The 20089-nt window shown below is 49.1% G+C and overlaps 1 protein-coding gene across 6 annotated transcripts in view; it reads left to right on the top strand.

Annotated features, from left to right (window-relative positions):
- LOC137656253 (sedoheptulokinase-like) overlaps positions 1-20089 on the top strand; it is a 166075-nt gene that overhangs the window by 11592 nt on the left and 134394 nt on the right. For 5 of the 6 annotated variants that reach the window (XM_068390446.1, XM_068390456.1, XM_068390426.1 and 2 more), the window contains 2 exons: positions 15619-15755; positions 15986-16163. In XM_068390446.1, the coding sequence (XP_068246547.1) occupies positions 15620-15755; positions 15986-16163 (314 nt within the window). In that variant the 5' untranslated portion in view covers position 15619. Of the gene's footprint in view, positions 1-15600; positions 15756-15985; positions 16164-20089 lie in introns of all 6 variants that reach the window. The other variant, XM_068390449.1, reaches the window with a different exon arrangement.

Here is a 20089-nt window from a genome sequence, read left to right as displayed (position 1 = left end):
CACCTCCAAAGATGCTTCTGATTTTGGACGTAACAATGGAAGGCTAAGATGCACACGTAGAGTCTCTAGTTGCTTTAGGGGTGGGGACAGTAGATGATTTGTTTGCATATCAACTTCCTGATTGTATAGTGTTCCTTGCCTTTCTAGCATATGTACCAAGATCAAATACAGTAATGGGTTATTTAGTAGCCTTGATCAGGGACAACACCACACACTGTCAAGTCATATGTTGACGAGAAGGTTGTGGTGGGGGGGGGGAATGGTTTTCCTTTGTCTCTGCCACTTGATAGAGTAAGATAGATGCAGAATTTTAGATTCCCACATTGTGGAGCTATCCTCCTCATACATTCCAGATGGGATAAATGAAAGTGCAGATCAGCTTGGTTCTCAGGGGCAAGCTTTTTTGTATGGTCAAATACTGTAGCTATTCAAGCTTTGGTGATCACCAGTGATTAACCAATTTGCCACCCAGTTGATCAGGAATTGCCTTGCGTTCTTTGGGCCATCATTGAATACACCTCATAATACTTTTGTGATTGTCTTGATGTATATGTATTTCAGACATTTATTCTGATATATGAGGTTCCGGGTTTTCAACTTAGTATGGAAGACTCAGGTTCTTGAAATGTTTTTGTAGTTCCTCGTTGGCCCGGTCTCAAGCTGAGTGGTATCTTGCTTGCTATCAAAGTTGGTCAAGGGGTCAAACAAGATTTCTTAGTAGCCCACTTCTTTGGTTTCACCTACTGAGGTACCATCAGTCTGTAAAGTTATTGGCACTTCACAATTGAAAGTTGACCAACAGAATCTTTTCTTATAGAAATGCAGAGATGTCTGGATACCTTTGGAGGCCTTTCTAAGCTGTATTCTGTACCAGGGGAGGTAAGCCATTTTCTGTGATTGTTGGTGTCATTGATGTGTTCTCTGTCTGGTAGGATGTTCTCTTAAGTAGGTCATTTTAATTGAGAGAAGCACTTGAGTCAGGTATTGACAATGAAGGCCAAAATCTCTTCATGTAGAAGTTATTCACCGATATGTACCTTTGAACAACCATGCCTCTATCACAAACTGAGACTTCTCGAATACGAGACTCATTCCCTGAATTTGAACTTGGGTGTCTTTTAAGCCTCAAGAAAGTTTTCAAATGGGGGACCTTTCCCTCAAGACAGGTTTTTTGTGACCCTTAGCTTAGGGAAGTTTATTAGGCAAACTCTCTGATCTTTCTAATTTGATCCAACACTCTGAGGCTGGAGTTTATTATCATTCTCTTTCATTCCTGAGTTTTGGGGAGGAAACTTGTATCCTGTAAGTTACTGATGAGAGATTTGAGGGTTTCTCAATTCCTTGTTGCTGAGACTTTGTTGGTGAAACAAGTATGAGATGCTTCTGTTACTTGTGAGGGCTTTGCTATGCTTACTGAATCGTACTCGACGTCATAGGCCAGTGTAAGTAACTTCTTGTCAGTATCAGGAAACACAGTAAAGAAATATCAAAGAAGCCTGTATCTTTCTGCCTATGTAAAGTGATCAAGCAAGGCAATTTACAGTCTAGAATTGTAATGGCTCACAAAATTTCGGGTATGCCCCTTCCCTACCCTTTATGAGGACCCTGTTGTTTTGCAGATAATAAAGACAGGTGTTTGGCACAGACAGACCATCTTTACCTCATTCTACCCAGGGGATGTTGCCTACAAAACTTTAAACACCTTCTCCGTACAACCTGCTGTGGCAGCTCAACATTCTGAGTAGGTGTCAAAGCTCTCTTGGGACAAACACTGATAAAAGTACAAGGATGGTACAAGTTTCAAGTTAAAACATAAAGAGACTAGCTTTTCTCTCTCCTTCTTCCTCTTATGGCAAGAGCAGAGTCAAATGCAGGCTGGATCAAATAAAGGTGCTTGTGTTACGCAACAGAGCATTCTATCTTTTAGAGCATAGGCTTGAAAAATAGCTTGTTCCAACACGAAGTACTTACCTCGAACTACTTTCTTAGGAGTATCTAAGATCTCCTTCCCATCCGACCAGAGTTTTGTGTAGTTTACCCTAAACCCATTTTCTATGAGGGGTAACCTTAGGCGGAGTGATACGCACCCTGAGGCTAACCCCGGGTTAGAGAGCATGCTTGCTCAGGTCTCGCCCTCCAGTAAGTTCTCTGGTCGCGTAGCGATATCATCTCGCCGCTCTCCTAATCCCAGTGTGACTTTGTGTGTCCCCAACCCCTTTGTGTCTCACGCGGTACCCACGTGGTCCCCTTGTGCTTTCCCTGTGCGTGCTTGTGTCTCGTAGTGCTTTCTCCTGCCTTATGGAGCATCCCCGCCGTTGTCCTGGGCCTATGACCGGTAAATCGTGTGGAGCATTCCTCTCGAAGCCCGAAGTTGACCCGCACTCCTTGTGTTCCTCGTGCAGGGGCAGCATTTGTTCCCCTTCTGCCACGTGTCCGGAGTGCGAGTCATGGAATGAGGTGCAGTGGGTGCGGTATAGCACCAAGAAGAAGAAGTCGCCTAAGAAGCCGAGCATCCCTTCCTCCCTTGCTTCGCTGGGCGTCTCGTCGGACGGAGCTTCCCTTCTACCCTCCCCTACCCAGAGTAGGGGACGAGGTAAGTCCATTGTGGAGAAGAGGCCCGCGGCCCTTCCCCAAGAGTCTGACCTTCAGGATAGTGGAGTTGTGGCGTCGTTCCAGGCGAGGGAGGGGCGGGAGTGTGTACGGGAGACGGAGTCCTGGTGCAAGGAGGTCACGTCTCCTCAGATGACCCCATGTGCGGGAAAAATGTACCTAATTCTTCTCCATCTCTTGGGCGTGTTTTTCAGGCACTTCTGCAACCAAGGGCGACGTCGAGAAGGAGCTTTCCCCGCCGTCAGACCCCACTGCGTGGGTTCCCCCCAAGACGCCTTTCAGGTCACTGCTGAGGATGGAGGAAGGCTTCAGGACCTGGTCCCCCACGGAAGAGCCTCCACGCTCCCCCCCAGCGCCGTCGGCCATATTCCCGGAGGTGTTTCCACAGGCGTCGCCGTCCACGGAGCGTCGAAGGAACCCCCCTACACCAGCGCTGGAGGCAAGGTTATCGAAGAGGGCCTATAAGTCTTCGGTCTCCTCAGTGGAGGAGCTTTCCTGCTCTTCGGAGAACGAGGCGCTGAGGAAGCTCAGGAGATGGCGGGAGAAGTCCTGCAGGAAGCTGTCGCGTTCTCGCTCTAGATCGCGCCACGAGAGTCGGCGCCCAGAATCCACCAGGACGGTGAGTGGGTGGTGATTCACCGCGACAGGCTGCTGGAGTTAGCTGCGGCGCCGGGCCCTTCAAGTTGGGGCCCGAGGATGCGCTCCCCAGATAGATACTAATCCGGCAGCAGTAGCAACCGACGGAGGGATTCATTCTGGCAGGTTCCAGTCGAGAGGCGTAAGTCCGCGAAAGTTCCGGCTCTATCCGCCGAGCGGAGAGAGTCACCCCTTTGGTCTGGCAGCAGAGTCCTGACCTCTAAAGCCCACCTAGCTCGTCACAAGCGTGACCTACGGCTCCCCTCCTGCCCGCAGATACGAGGACCTCCGGAAAGGGTGATGGACCTAGGGTGGAGGCCCCCGTCCCGACGGCGATGCCCGTCCTTCAGCGAGAACCCCCGCGTGAGGGTCGGTCCAGGACTCCCCCACGTGCGAGGGCCTTCGCCGGAGTACCGCCGTCGCATGCGTCAGCGCGCCCTTCGGAAGAACTCGACGACCATGGAGAGGGTTCGGCAGAGGAGGTATCGACCTATCGGAGGGTAATAGACCTCATCAGGAGCCACCACAGGCTGGACAAGCCGGAGCCCTCCTCCGAAGATTCATGGCGTTCCAGTCTCAATAGGCTAGTGGACGCCCTGGTCCAGCAGTGGCCCTTCTTGGCTCTTTCTTTAGCAAGGGACGTGAAGTTGGGTAGAGCCCAACCACGCCGAGGCTCGCAAGAATCAGAGTGCTTCCAAACTACTCCAGGGCCTGAAGTCCCAGAGTAAGTTTTACCTCCCGGAGGGACAGAGAGCAGGCGCCTGTGCACTGGAGCCAGCACTCGCCGTGTTGGGGCGGGGTGCCTCAGAAGAGAGGGCGTCGACGGCTCCGATCTGCTTCTCTCCTTCGGAGGAGATTTCGAAGGACTTAGTCAACGTCTCCTTGTGGCTGGACTGGTGGACGTCCAGTCTTCATACGATCTCACGGTACCAGAAACTCAGGCCTTACTCAAGGAACTTATCAGTTCGGGAGGTAAGGCCCTGAAATTCCTCTCCTACCAGTCGCTAGCTTTGGCCGGTAACTGGGTCCTGCGGAGGAGGGACACAGTCTTGAGCAAAATCACTAGGCTGCTTCTGGACAGAGGCCAGGTCTCTGAGAAGCCTGACCCTGTGGGATGACGCTGTCTTTCCCCTGAAAGCAGCGGAGGAGTCGATTGAGAGGGTTAGGAAGTTGAAGGACCCGTACGAGCCCAGGCCCCAGCTGGCCAAAAGGCCGGCGTACAGAAGGTCCTCCGCCGACATGCCTTGCCCTCCTCGGGCCTCTCCTAGCCAGCCCAGGAGAGACAACTTGGCTGCGGTCTGGTTCCAGTCATCTCAGCCCTCCTGTAGGGGATCAGCCTCGACCCAAGCCGCCTATAGACCATCGTTCGCAGCGTCCAGAAGGGGACGTTCAGGCCGCACCTCAAGGAGAAGATAGGGAGGGAGGCCCCCTACTCCTGCCGAAGCCTCAGGTGGGGGGATGCCTCAAACATTCTTGGCAAGCATGGGAAGACCACGGGGCAGACCCGTGGACCGTGACAGTACTGAAGGAAGGGTACAGGTTGCCCTTCCTAGCGGACCCTCCACCTCTGATGCCAGACCAGCAGGCGGAGTGGCTAGCCCCCAAGGACCCCTTGAAAAAGACAGCTCTGCAGGCAGAGGTCTCAGCAATGTTAGCATAAGGAGCAATGGAACCTGTCCAGGACCCATGTCCGGGGTTCTACAGCAGGCTGTTCCTGGTGGAGAAAGTGACATGAGGGTGGAGACCGGTCATAGACCTCTCAGCCCTCAACAAGTTCGTCTGCAAGACCGACTTCAAAATGTACACTCCTAAGTCGGTCTTGGCGTCCTTGAAAGAAGGGAACTTCATGATGTCAGTAGATCTCAAGGATGCTTACTTCCAAATCCCGGTTCATCCCTCCAGCAGGAAGTACCTACGGGTAAAATGGGGTACCCAAACGTTGCAGTTCAAGACCCTCTGCTTCGGGCTGTCCACAGCCCCCCAAGTCTTCACGAGGGTCTTCACGATGGTCTCAGTCTGGGCACACGAACAGGGCATTCACCTGATTCGGTACCTAGACGACTGGTTGTTACTTTCAGTCTCAGAGGAAGTACTGAAGGAGCAAGGCGCCGAGCTTCTGCGGTTCTGCAATGTTCTGGGGATCACCATCAACCTAAAGAAGTCCCAACTTATATCCTCCACCAGGACGACCTACCTCGGAATGGTTCTGGATTCCCGGTTGGTGAAAGCCTTCCCCTCCTCGGAAAGGCTGGACAACTTAGACCAGGTCCTCCGCCCCTTCCTGACGGACCACCCCAGGAGAGCAAAGGACTGGCAGAGACTGGTAGGCCACCTTGTGTCATTGGAGAAACTGGTCCCCGAGGGCAGGCTGAAGCTCAGGGAGGTCCAGTGGAACATGAAGGAGAGCTGGAACCAGACGGACTCCCCCCACAGGGTGGTCCCGGTGTTCCCGAAGACGAAACAGGTCCTAGGATGGTGGAGCTGCAGGACGAACACCCTCAAGGGGATGCCCTTTGCAGCCGACCCCTCGGAGATGCTCTTGTTCACGGACGCATCAAAGGAGGGTTGGGGTGCCCATCTCCTAGGGAAGTCAGCAAGAGGGAGCTGGACGGCCCAAGAGGAGACCCAGCACATAAACGTACTAGAGATAAGGGCAGTACGAAGGGCATGCCAGGAGTTCGTCCACCTACTCTGGGGACACACCGTGGCTCTGATGTGCGACGAAGCCACGGTGGTAGCTTACATAAAGAAACAGGGAGGCCTAAGGTCGAAGGAGCAGTGCGTCCTTACGTTAGAACTTCTGGAGTGGGCCAAAGTGGAGCAGATCAGAATCTCGGCAAGGTTCATTCCGGAGAAAAGGAACGTCCTCGCCAACGGCCTCAGCAGGATGGGGCAAGTGGTAGGGTCTGAATGGTCTCTGCACCCGGGAGTAGCCAGAACCATCATTCAAAAATGGGGTTCTCCGGTGATGGACCTCTTCGCAACGAGGCTGAACACACAACTCCCCTTGTTCTGTTCTCCTGTGCCAGACCCAAAAGCAGCGTTCGAGGACGCCTTCCAACATCCTTGGGACAATCTCGACGTGTACGTTTTTCCCCCCTTCGGGATGCTCAGGCAGGTCCTCAACAGAGTATAAGAATGGCGGACAACCTGTGAATGACTTTGGTAGCGCCCTGGTGGCCGGAGAGAGAATGGTTCGTGGACCTAAGGGAGTTAGCACAACAGCCGCCCTGGCCCCTTCCGGACAGGCCAGACCTTCTCTGGCAACCACACTTCCAAAGATTCCACGAGAACCCTCGGTCCTTTCGCCTTCACGCGTGGAGGTTATCGAGCGCCTCCTGAGGAGGGAGGGCTATTCGTCGATTACAGCAACGAGGATGTCGGGCTACCTGAGACGATCATCAGCAGCGGTCTACCAGGCTAAGTGGGCCACTTTTACCAAATGGCGCACCGCTAGGGACATCAGGCCCCTGAAGGCCTCCATTCCGCAGATAGCGGACTTCCTAGTTTACCTCAGGGACGTGGTCAACATGTCGATCCCGGCCATCAAGGGAGTCCGCGCTGCTCTGGGCCAAGTTTTTCTCCTGAAGGGCATAGACCTAGGTAACTCCAGACATATCTCAATGCTCATTAAAAGTTTTGAACAAACTGTGAAGGTGCCACAATGGGACGTGGCAAGGGTCCTGAAAATGTTATCCGAACCCCCGTTCGAGCCCCTGAAAGACATCGTGGACAGGGATCTCACTCTCAAGACAGTTCTCTTGCTGGCGTTAGCTTCAGCTAAACGGGTGGGCGAAATCCATGGTCTGTCCTACGAAGTGGCTCACTCGAAAGGTTGGCGGGAAGTCACGTTCAAGTTCGTCCCTTCCTTTGTAGCTAAGACCCAGAATCCTGCCATGTGGGACCCCAGGTTTGAAGGTTTTTCAATTCCGGCAATTCCCTGTTCGGACGACTTGAAGGATTTGCGCCTGTGCCTTGTCAGGGCGTTGAGGAAATACTTGGAGAGGACAGCCAGACTCCGGCCCGAGATCAAAAGCCTTTTTGTTTCCACAGGCCTCGTGAAGAAGCCAGTCTCGAAAAATACCATCTCCTTCTGGCTGCGGCAGGTCATCATCAGGGCCTACAGTAAGGCAGGGATCCCCCTGCCGGGAAAGCCTAGGCCCCATAACATTAGGGGCCTTAGTACTACATTGGCTTTCAAGAAGAATATGGCAGTGGGCCAGATCCTAAGAGCAGGCACCTGGGCCAACCAGTCTACCTTCATGGCTCACTATTTGAATTACTATTCAAGAAAATCCCTGGATGGGTTCTCGATAGGTACCGTCGTTTCCGCGCTCCAAACGGTTTAAAGGTACAGCCTCAGTGATAACTGCGGGTAACAAGCACAAGAGACACAGGTTCGTTCCTTAAACCCCCTTGTACTTTCTTCCCCTTTTTCTGCTTCAAGTGGGCTCTGGGAGGGCCCTGAGCCAGAGACAAGTACCTCAACGGGGGGAACTCATGTCGCCTAGGATTTCTTGCACAGGTGAGTTTCTTAGACACTAAGATGGGTTTTTATGTAGTTTCCTCTCGATCGATTTTTTATGGGGTTAACACGACCTAGCCTCCTTTCTAGGTCTCTGGATATTCCTCAGCATGGTCTCAAGAACTTTTCAGGGCCACGCCCACTTCCTAAAGTATAAGTCTCCTAAGAAAGTAGTTCGAGGTAAGTACTTCGTGTTGGAACAAATCACAAATTTTAAGTAATTTGTATTTTTCCTAACAGTACTTACCTCAAACTACTTTCAGGTAATGGCCCACCCTGCCTTCCCCGAGTGTCCCGTGGTATTCTTAGAGACCTTAGCTACCAAGAACTTACTGGAGATCGAGACCTGAGCAAGCATGCTCTCTGACCCGGGGTTAGCCTCAGGGCGCGTATCACTCCGCCTGAGGTTACCCCTCATAGAAAATGGGTTTTGGGTAAACTACACAAAACTCTGGTCGGATGGGAAGGAGATCCCAGATACTCCTAAGAAAGTAGTTCGAGGTAAGTACTGTTAGGAAAAATACAAATTACTTAAAATTTGTGATATTTCTGTTAGCTCTCCTTTTAGAAAAAGAAGAGTGAAGAGCAGTGGTACTGTATATTTGGTCCTAAGTGGCATACAAACTCTCATCCTTCAATTAGGGATATCGTTTCAGTGCCTGCAAGAATACAGTAGTTCGTTAAAAGTAGGATAACGAGCGGTTATCCAACTGTGTAGGAAGTGGGTTGGGGACACCTGCCCCATATCCAGTTAGGTAGTCTTCACTTTAGTTTCAACTGCTATCGTAGATGGATATACAAGGCAGCACTATGTAACTGTCTAATTTCTTTCTCATTTCGGGAAGTGAATGTTAATAGTTTGTAATGGAATGAAAGGAAGAAGTTTGTGTTTGCCAGGGAAGGGAGGACGCTGAAACCGGTTTATATCTAAACCATTTGTTGATCCTTGCTTCCTTTGTGTCTTTTGTAGAGGACAACTGTTGGCAGTCAACAATTTGTACCGTATATTGATTGTGGCTGTTCAAAGTACTGTATGTTTTGCCAACGAGAAATTCATGATTCTTTGTTTACATTGTGTTTATATTTTGTTTATTTCCATAAAAAACATTCCTGGTCCTGTGTTTACAGTATTCTAACCAGTCGCATTATTTTAAAGTTTACCGTACTTCTTTTATGAAGCACATATTTAATAATTGTTAAATATTTCTTATATAAACGTAAGGTGTGTATAATCCTTGTAAATTGTATTTGTTGTATGAAGCCAATAGTAAGTTCCCCTTGTCCCAAGCCAGATTTGAATCTTGGTAGAGAAAGACAGTGGGGAATAAAGTACGGAGAGAGAAGCAATGAGTTTACTTTTTCCCAGTTTTTTTTTTTGTATTGAGTTATGAGTATTGAGGAGATTATGTCTCAAAAGGAGGGACCTTTGGCGGGTGTATGCCTTGAGGGGGAGGAAACATATGAAGCATACGTCGGGGACGGACTGGGCAATGCTCAAGAGGACTGGAGAAGTCTAATGTGACTTATGTCTCCTCAATTGGCACTGCTGCTGCTGTCGCAGCTATGCTCATGTGCCTGGATTGGTCCCCTTGTAATATGTTTCAGGTGTCAGGAATACAATACTCTGATCGACATCGACCGAGTTTTCAGGTTTTGCTGGAATGTGGGAATCCCTAGTGTTCGTCACTCTCCTTTGGAAGCTAAGGGTTTCTCAACTTTGACAGTCCAGAAGCCTTGGTCTTCCTTTGGCCTTTCAGATAATCCCTCCAAGACATCTTTGAGGGAGTTAGTAGCCAAGTTTTCCTCCTGTGCATTTTTGTTTCTCAAGTGTCCTCGGTGATCTCGGTGTTGAAGGGTGTGGTGGTTTTCTCTGTGTCAGGGAGCCCAGTGGTTCCTTTAAAGGTTAAGAAGGGTAAGCCTGGTAAGGTAGCTCCAGAACTGGCTGACAAGGCGCCAGGTTTTGGAACTGTAAACCCCGCTGCCTTGAAGGATAAAGGTAAGGGTAAAAGTAACAAGTGCTCTGTTACTCCTATCCCTAGTACTGCCCTGATTTGTGACTCAGTGCCTCTATTCCCTGCCCCTTTCACTGTGTTTGATGACCCAACCTTTGTGCCAGGTGCTCTAGGGCCTGTTCCTCCTCCCTCAGCATCGTTGGTTGTGCCTTCGGCCCCATTCATTGTGGGGTCGTGTATGCCTTTCCCTCCTCCTGTGACAGTGTGCCTCAGTATTGGGGCTCCTATTGAAGCAACCCATGGGGTTTCTCCCTTTGGGGGAGCATTGTTGTTGATGGTCACTCAGATCTCGATCGCCGTGCTAGCAGAGCCAGGAGCAAAAGCGAGGAAGAGGAAGAAGTGTGCACATTAATTTTCCTCATCTTCTTCCTCCTCGTTCTCTTCCAACTCTGATTCTGGCTCTTCTCTGATGAAAAAGAGGTGGAGGAAGGCAAAGAAGTTCAAGAGGGCCAGCCATGGTCACAGGGAAAGGGCTGCGACACCATCTCTCTGGAGGGTGGTGGACAGCACCCTAGTTGTTGGGTCGGGACCCGATGTATTGGCTTTATGGCCTAAGTCCTGCCGGCCTCAGCTTCCCCAGTAGCCAGCCAGAATACAGGTGTACAGTCCCATACGCTGTCTGTTTGAAGGTTGATGGATGAGCTTTGGCAACCACCTCCTCCTTTACTTCCTGGACATGGGACTCCTGTTCCTCCCATTGTCAAAGTTTAGTCTCTCAATTCGATGGAGAATATGGTAATATTCAAATCCTTTCTTGAGTGCATGCATGCTTTGTTTGGTCTTGAATGGTAGGGGTAGGGGCTTGCTCCCTGTGCCCTTGGGCACTGGGGCAGGGTTGCCCCTTCGCCTGACCAGCAGGCAGAGAAGTATACCCGGTATGCCTCTTGTTCCTGTTGGGTTTCGTACTAGATCTCCTCCAGTTGTTGCTGGCCTGTCCTGATTTTCGACAACCCCCGATTACATGCCCAGGTCTGTCTTTGGGACAGAATGGTCATATCTGTGGGTAGCCTGGTCTTTGGAGCTTCCTACCTCAGCTTTGGCTTTGGAGAAGGGTGAAAGGTGAGAGTGGTCCGTGGCAGGATGTCTTGAAGACTTTGGATGGCGGTTTGTTGCCCGCTGAGGCTGACTATCCGAGTTGGAGAATTCATTCATGAAGATCCTTATACTCAACCGTGAGTACAATGGCCTTGGGGAGTCTCCCTTGTCCCCTCCGATTGGGAGGAATTCAGTCATGGATTGAGACTTGGGTGTCCCTCCAGGTTTAAAGCCCTCGTTGGAGCTACCTTAGTCAGCTCTCATGTACTTGGTCCTGGATAGAGAGGATGATCAGATTTCAGGTATGAGAATGTACTCTGTGCCTTGAGGTCAAGCAAGATCCTACCTCCATCACTCCAGGCAGCAGAGGTTCTTTGCACCAGAGAACTCGATGTTTTCACCTGTGCAGATTGACCCATCAGTTTCTGCTATGATGGAGGGACTCTCGATGGAGATAATCAAGTTGGAAGAGATGCTCTTTTCGGCCTCCAAGTCTACGGCCATGGTCACTCTCCACACTGTTTCCTGGCTTGATTAGTGATCATGGGCAGTTACATATTTTGCAAAGTCTATGAGGATTTGGGGGAAGTGCGATAGTCTTCTGGTGCTGGATGGGTATGCAGTAATCTTCCTTGCACACCAGTCAGCAAACCAGTAGGCTAATTTGGTTTCTTGCTTCTCAAGACAAGTTACCTTTGAAGTGGTATTGGCGGTGAGGGACTCATCGCTGTGGGGCGCCACTTCTCTCCTGCCGGAGGGTAGTGTGCAGGCTGTGGTGGACTCGTAAAGGACTGCTTCACATGTCTCTTTGATCTACTGTACTTATTCTCTCAAGGGCCTTGGCCCTATAAAAGAGGGCAGCGAAGCCTGCAGGGTCAGGATCAAGGAAAGGTCCACTCCGAGACCCCGGCCCAAAGCTTCTGCGACCTCTTCCTGAAAAGAGCCTGTGCATGCACAGGCTTTTTGAGCACCCACCCTGCTCTGTTTAGGAGGGGCAGTGGTGAGAAGATGGGAAAGAGAGGGAGACGCTGATGTCAGCTTTCCCCCCTGTTCTGTGACTTGGCAGAGACACGAGGTCAAGTTTGGGTGATGGTTTTCCTTCAGCATGGTTACTTGCTACCATTTCTGGACCACCCGCCTCCTCTGTTTCTAGTTTCGATAGAGTTTTTCAACATCCATGAAAGCTCCTGGCTGTTCGGGCAGGGGTGGAAGGGATGTTGGAGAAAAATGTGTTTGAAGTCGTTGGTGACTGATCTCTTGGCTTCTACCATTGACTCCTACCATTAGTAAAGTTGACTGGTGACTGGAGACCAGTCATTAATCTTTCTACTGAACAAGTTCTGCTTGAAGACAGTATGGTCTTTGCTGTCTTCAGTCAGAGAGGAAGTTTTCATGTTTTCAATAGACCTAAAGGAAGTGTACTTTCAAGTCTTGCCCGATGGCTTGACGATGAAAATCTCGCCTAGGGAGTCCCACTAGACTTGATATCTCTGAACATGCTTGTTCTCAAATGCATCGAAGGAGTGGTGAGGAGCACATCTGAGCTATCTGGGGTTGCGGATCAAAGAGGAAAGGCATCTGCACATCAACATCCTCGGGATGCAAGTAGCCTTCATAGGATTACAAGCATCCCAAGAATTATTGAGATGGCACTCAGTAGTGTTGATGAGCAATAACACTACTGTAGTAGCATACATCAGCAAGCAAGGAGGGATGGTCTTACACCCCCTTTGCCAGCTGACGAAGCAGATGTACATCTGGGCTGTGTTTCAGCCGTGGAGTTGTCAGCAAGATACACATTCTTGGCAAGAGGAATGTACTAGCAGACACACTCAGTCACTAGAACTAGGTGGTAACATTAGATTGATCTCTAGATCCCTGTTAACAGAAAGGCTTCTTGCCTCGTGAGTCGCTCTTGAGATCGACCTGTTTGCCACACGACAACAGGAATCTCCCTGTGTTCTGTTTAAAGATGTCTTCCAACACCCACGGGATCACCTGGACATGTCTGCCTTTCCGTCGTTCAGCTTACTCTGGCCGATAATCAACAGTGTTGGTTAAGCCAGTAATCAGGTTGACCTTGGTGTCTCCCAGATGGCCTCATGCTTAGTAGTATCCAGGTTTACTTGCTCATCTAGTCAATGTACCAAGAGAAATACCCCTGTGGCTCACACTCCTCTGTCAGTCGCACCGGCAGAGGTACCATTAGCGGAAACTATCCAGTATATTCCCTGAGTGAAAGGCTTTTTGTGAGGCACTGCAGAGGAAATGTCTGGGTATCTTCAGAGGTCCTTTACAGCTGTCTACCAAGCCAAGTAGACCATTTCTGTTATTGGTGTTGTAGAAGGGGTTTTTATTTGGTTGGAGCAACTCTTATCACAGATCGGTGATTTCCTCGTCTTCCTTCTCTGGGAGAAGCATCTCTCAGTCCCGGATGTTAAAAGCTACCGTCTTGCCTTAAGTATGGCCTCCCTTCTTTTTGGGAGTTATCTATGCTCGTGAGAAGCTCTGAACAGTCTTAGTCTTCATCCCTTGCGATGGATTATGATGCTTAGGAATCTAATACCTCAAAGGTACTGGACCTTGCTCCAATACCAATGAAAGTGTAAATCCCAGACTTTGATTGTGCCTTTGTGGAAGCGCTTGCAGTCAAGTTTTGCAACCATGGCACCTACTTCAGGGAGGACCTCGGTCATTTGATGAGAACTTTTATACCACTGTTAAGGTCAGAAATTGCCATCTGGCTCTGTATCAAGTTAATGATCAGATCTGTTGATCTGAGAACTGTTGCATCCAGTCAGTCCAGCAAGGTTCTATATAGAGTTCTCGATTCTTGTGCATCAGGTGGACCTTTCTGTGTGTACACTGACTGGAAGTCTTCTCTTGGAGAGATTTGAATCAGGAGGCACATTCTTCTTGGCTTTTGAGTCTGCAGCCATGGAGACTTTTGACAGGGTTACCCTCCAACCAGTCTCGTGGCTTGACTGGTAGACAGGTGCTGTAGCATAGTTTGAGAAAACTACTGACTTATTTTTAGAAGTAAAGGAGATTTGAGCTGTAAGTAACCAGTGGGGCAAGTAGCTTTTGAAGGAGAGGGACCTTTTTGTGTCCCAATTCTCAAAACTAATTGGTCCAGAGGATGCACTGGCACTAAAGAATACTTTTTTGTGGAAATCTTTGTTAATCTTGCAAAGGAGTCACATGCAAGCAGTTGTAGAGATGGAGAACTGTGATGTAGGACTCCCTGATCCACTTTGCAGTCTACCCCACGGGCTCTCTGGCTCTTCAAGGGCGCCTGCAGACTAACCTTTGGGTGGGGCCATGCCTGCCTAGGCCTCAATCCTTGATCAGGACCTCTATAACTTCTGTTTGGGAGGAGCCTATGCATGCATACCCTTTCGAGGCCCCCAACCTTACCAGTTTAGGAAGGGAGATAGAGACTGGGCAGAGTGGGATGCTTATGTTGGAGTTCCCCTCTCCTGTGGTGAGTAGGAGAATGCTTGGCATGCCATTGGACAACCTGGCAGAGAAATGGCACTGAGCCTTGGGCTGTGAATAATGTCCTTTGGTAAAGTTAATTACTACCATTTCTGGACTACTGACCCTCCTCTATCTTTACCCTGATAGTGTTCATAACTACTTGTACCCTTCAATATCAGGAAAAGCCCTAGCATTGTTGCAAAGGTGAAATAATTTTTGAGATGATTGTACTAGATGATCAAAACTGGTCTCTGGTCTTCTACTGTCAATTCTCCCTGGTGGAGAAGTTGGCTGGGAGCCAGAGATCTGTCATCGAACTCCTTTCCTTTAACGTGTTTGTACAGCAATCACGTTCAGGATGGAAGAACTGTTAGATACATAGCTAGGAAGTGGCTGGTTTTTCGATGGTGTCTTGAGTTCAATTAGAAAATCTTATGTTGGTGTAGTGCCTTATTTATAGTTTGAGTCAATATTATTATTATTATTATTATTAATTGCCAAGCTACAACCCTAGTTGGAAAAGCAGAATGCTATAAGCTTGGGTGCTCCAACAGGGAAAATAGCCTAGTGAGGAAAGGAAACAAGGAAAAAAAGCCTAGTAAGGAAAGGAAACAAGGAAAAATAGAATATTTTAAGAACAGTAACATTAAAATAAACATATCCTATATAAACTATAAAAAACTTTAACAGAAGAAGAGGAAGAAAAATAAGATAGAATAGTGCGAACGAGTGCACCCTCAATGAAGAGAACTCCAACCCAAGACAGTGGAAGACCATGGTACAGAGGCCATGGCACTACCCAAGATTAAAGAACAATTGTTTGATTTTGGAGCGTCCTTCTCCTAGAAAAGCTGCCCACCACAGCTAGTCTTCTGCCCTTACCAAAAGGAAAGTGGGCACTGAACAATTACAGTGCAGTAACCCCTTGGATGATGAAGAATTGTTTAGTAATCTTAGTGTTGTCAGGTGTATGAGGACAGAGGAGAATATGTAAAGAATAGGCCAGACTATTCGGTGTGTGTGTGTGTAAGTAGGCAAAAGGAAAATGAACTGTAACCAGTGAGAAGGATCCGTTGTAGTACTGTAGAACAAGCTTTCTGTTTTATGATCTACACAAAATGGTGGGTAGTTTTCTCTACAGAAATCCTAAAGATTTTAACGACAAATTTGTATCTATGAAACGATTTTTAGAAATTGGATATTTACAGTCTACACTGATTTAATTTTGACGCAGAATTATTGAAAACTACCATTACGTAGATGTTTCAGGAAAGTTTGTCAATCGGGATTTATTTATTTCAGCTTCTTTATTTTCTCTAGAATGGGGACTGGTGAATGTGTGCTCGGCATTGATATTGGAACCACCTCCGTGAAGTGTTGCTTGGTAGATGTCAATACTAAGGAATTAATCTCAAGTCAGAAGAAAGACACTTGCTCTGATGTACCCAGTGAACTAGGTAAATGTTTAATTAAGAGACATTATTGGTGATGTTCACTTTTACCCTACTTTTTTATCTGTGAATTTTTGCTCATCTGTAGGTGTAGCTTCATGTGGATTATATTTTGAGAGGTAACTGAAGTTCAGTGATGTTGAAAATGTGACATCAATAGCTAGAATAGATTTGAAATAAAAAAGTAACTGGTTATATAGTACTGTATATTCTTTTGACTATTATTTCAATTGCAGGGACTGAAGGGAGTAAGCAAGATGTACCTCGCATTCTTTCTGCGCTTCAGATGTGCATTTCTAGGCTGCCCCGAGAAGGGATGCGTAAGGTTATCAGAATTGGTGTCTGTGGGCAGATGCATGGTTGTATGTTGTGGAAGCATGGACATGCATGGGAACAAAAACCCGAAAATGATAGGTAAGATTATGAATTTCACTTTGGAGCCACAGAATGATGTAATTATTTCTATGAGTTGGACCCTGGCGTACATATTGCTTCACTCTCAAAACTGATTAAATGTGGACATCTACCCTTAAACTAGAAGCTTCCACTATTCTTACCTTGTAATTGCCCCTACCCCTCTAGTGTAGTACAATTTGTTCCTACACTAAATACAAACCCTCATTCTTTACTATAGGAGATATTCTAGCGCGAGCTGGAAAATACGGCAGAAAACCTTAACAAGGTTGTTAACGACCAGGCCGGTAGTTATCCACCTGTTAGGGGTGGGGGACTGCTGGTAGGTAGCTACTGAATACCTTCAATCGAATTCTAGCCGTCACAGTGGTAGCACCGCTGCTCCTGCTTTTGTTTGACTGGCAGACTAGCCTTTCTTTAGTGTGTTTTTGATTAGCTTTTTCTTTTTCTTTTCTTTATTAGATGTGATGTCCTCTATTATGAGGAAGTGTCCCGGGATTCCCCCGAAATCTTGTGGCACATTCATTTCACCACCGGAGGTGGATCCTCATTCCCTATGCCCTTCGTGCAGAGGTCATAGGTGTTCTGAAGGCTCCTCCTGCCAAGTATGTAGAGAATGGTCGCCCTCTCAGTGGGATAAGTTCGTGAAGAGGAAGAAGAAGAAATCCAAGAAGGATTCGTTACCTCCAGGTTCGCCGTCGAAAGGTAAGGAGTCTGGGCCTCTTCTTCGGCCTCTCGATCTCTCCCTTCAGACTCTTCCTTGCCTCCTTCATCTGGGGGGAAGTCAAGGAAGAGCAGCACCATTGACTTAACCACCATTCCCCCTGGTCAGGCGGATCACGTTGGCCCTCCCAGTGGGACAATTTCTTCCGCCATCGGGAATGACTCTATTACCGCTTCTATTCCAGATCACGTACGAGCGGTATGGCCTGCCCTTGGACTTCCTGGTTCTCCTTCGGTGGAAGTGTAGAACCAGTTCCTCGTGGGCACAGTCTTACCTCAGGTCCCTTCTTTTTTGGAACCTTCGGGAGTTCCGGACCTCGCCTACATCCCGTCAACCCAGTCGGCGGCTGCTGAAGTGTCGGCAGATGTAGTAACTTCAGCTCCCGCGGTGCCTACTTCGCTTCTCGCTTGTGCTTCTACGAAACCACAACGTCGCAAGCGCGATCATATTGCTATACCTCCCCCTCCTCCTCCTCCTCATCGTCTTTGTCCTCCTCGGAGGCTAGAAGGGAGAGAGAGAAGAGGAAAAGGAGAGCTCGCTCTCCTTCGCCCAGACGTTCTTGTCGGAGAGAAGCGACATAGGAAGAGACGTTATCGTTCTCGCTCTTCCTCGCCTTCTGTCTCTTCACGAAATGTCTCGCCGAGAGACAATAAGCGCTCTTGTCATAAACATAAGAAGAGTGCATCCTCGTGTCATTGATCTGCCTCGCGATCGTCTTCCTCTCGCAAGGGATCATCTAGGCGCTGTAAGAAGAAGAGCTCTACAATACGATCTCGCTCTTCGTCATGAGAGAGTTCTCCTAAGCGTAATAAGCGCTCCCGTTGGAGCGATTTTTCATCTAATCACGCCCAGAGCGTGACCAAGGAAAGAGAGCACTCTGAGCGCGATCCCTCTCCTTTACATATTAACTTGAGGAGCTCAGGTCACTCTAGGGAAGGGAGAAAGAGTACTTCTTCTCGTCGTCGCTTTGTATCAACAGAGAGAGAGCGCTCCCGTCCTTCAACCTCCCGATCGCGCAAGTCTCCGGACATATCCGCGCGGGGTCATTCACCTCGCCCTCGTGTTTCAGACAGAACAGCTCTGGTTCCCGTACTTCCTAACGAGTTACGGAATATGAGTCACGAGAACCTCGGAAGAAGTCGCAGGGGTTCAACCCTTCTTCTCCTCGGTTGAAAACAGAGGAAAAAGGCCAGACCGCTGATCAGTGTTACCTCGTACTGAGACAGTACCGTTAATTCGGTCGCCTACCCCTAGACCATCGACTTCCAGGCAAGATCAGGCGCACGCGGCGCCATTAGCCAGCACTCATTCTTCCCTTGGAATAACGGCTATGGAGTATTTTACGTCGCTGTTACCTCCAGACACTCGGGCTTCTATCGCCCTCCCTCGCAAGGAATTAGCGCGACCGGAAGATTCCTCGGAAGAACAACCATCAAAGGATTTAGAGTCCTCCTATCTGAGGGCTCTAAGAACGATGTGTAATATCTCAGGCCTCGGGGATTTACATCTGTCACTGCGACATACCGACGCTCTAGCTTTAGACAGACTATGTCGTCCTCCACCTAACCCAAAGACCAGAATCGAACTTCCCTGGTCTATTCGCACTGCAGGCTGTCTGAGGAAGGTCTCGCAGGCAGTCCCGGGGGAAATGGGTTCCTTGAAGTCTCAAGGATCCCATAAACTTCTGCAATTTCCATTTTCGAGGTAAAAGCGTTTTTACAAGGTCAGAGACGCCAACCTTCTCCTCTGACCCTGGATCCCCTCACAGCAAGGCTCACACCTGGCTGCTCTGCAGAGAGACTTCTTCTCTCCCAGTCTCCTTCTCTCCCAGTCTCCTTCACCGACACAGAAACCTCGGTAATGGAAGCAGCGTCAATGTCCTGTCTGGAGGCATTATCCTGGTTTGACACGTGGTCAGGCACAATCGGCTACCTAGCGAGTCACGTAGACCTATCAAACCAAAACTCCATGCAGTCCCTGCAGGAAGTCCTAGCTGCTGGGGCCAAAACAATGGACCTCCTAACTGCTACGACTGCAACCATGTTGGGCAACTGGATTCTAAAAAGGAGGGAATCAGTGGTTTCCAGACTTCATAGGAGCATCGGTAAGACCGAGAAGTCAGATTTGAGGAACTCGAATCTTCTGCAACCTCTCTTTTCTAAACAGGCAGTTTCCTCTGCCTTAGATACTTGGAGGAAAGAGACGCAGGACAACGCGATGCAAAAGGCTGCTTCCCTTCTCACAATGCAACAGCAGCCAACTCCACAAGCCAAAACCACAACCGCAACTCCACTCCCAGCCAAGAGCCTCAGCCGCCCCTCTTTTATAGCCAAACCCATGGGCAGAGGAAAGTCGGCTCCTCCTAAGGCTAAAGGCAGAGGGAGGAACCCTAGACAGAAATGGGGTCACAGCTCCCCCCTCACAGTGCGTAGGGGGGTGCCTGCAGGGGAGTTGGAGGAGGTGGAAGGCTATGAGGGCCATGCAATGGACCATCAAGGTGCTTCGTTGGGGGTACCACATCCCCTTCATAGACTCTCCTCCTCCTCTAATTCCTCCCCCAATCTTGTCCTCCCAGATCCCTCGGGATCCAGGGAAACAGCAAGCCCTAGCTCGGGAGATCCAGAGCATGATCGTAAAAGGTGCCATTCAAGAGGTCTCCAACGCCTCCCCGGGGTTTTTCAATCACCTCTTTCTGGTAGAGAAAGCCTCTGGAAGTTGGAGACCCGTAATCGATCTCTCGACCTTGAACCAGTTTGTGAAGCAAACTCCATTCAAAATGGAGACAGCTGCCTCCGTGACCCAAGCGGTGTGTCCAGGAGACTTTATGGCATCGGTGGACTTAAAAGATGCATATTTCCAAGTGCCGATCCATCGCACATCTCGGAAATTCCTGCGCTTTCTGGTTCAGGGTCGAATCTTCGAGTTCAAAATCCTATGCTTCGGCCTCTTGACTGCCCCACAGGTCTTTACAAAGGTTTTCGATCTCGTATCTTCGTGGGCTCACAAGCACAGAATATGTCTGCTAAGATACCTGGACGATTGGCTACTCCTGGCCTCGTCCAGGGAGCTAGCTCTGGATCACCTAAAAAGACTTGTAGACCTTTGCAAGGACATGGGGATCCTTGTAAATGCAGAGAAGTCTTGCTTGACTCCATCCCAAGTCTTAAACTATCTGGGTATGTCCATCAACACCCAGGTAGGG

The sequence above is a fragment of the Palaemon carinicauda genome, chromosome 1 (genome assembly GCF_036898095.1).
Source record: "Palaemon carinicauda isolate YSFRI2023 chromosome 1, ASM3689809v2, whole genome shotgun sequence".
Lineage (NCBI taxonomy): Eukaryota > Metazoa > Arthropoda > Malacostraca > Decapoda > Palaemonidae > Palaemon > Palaemon carinicauda.
This window is presented reverse-complemented; position numbering and strand designations above follow the sequence as displayed.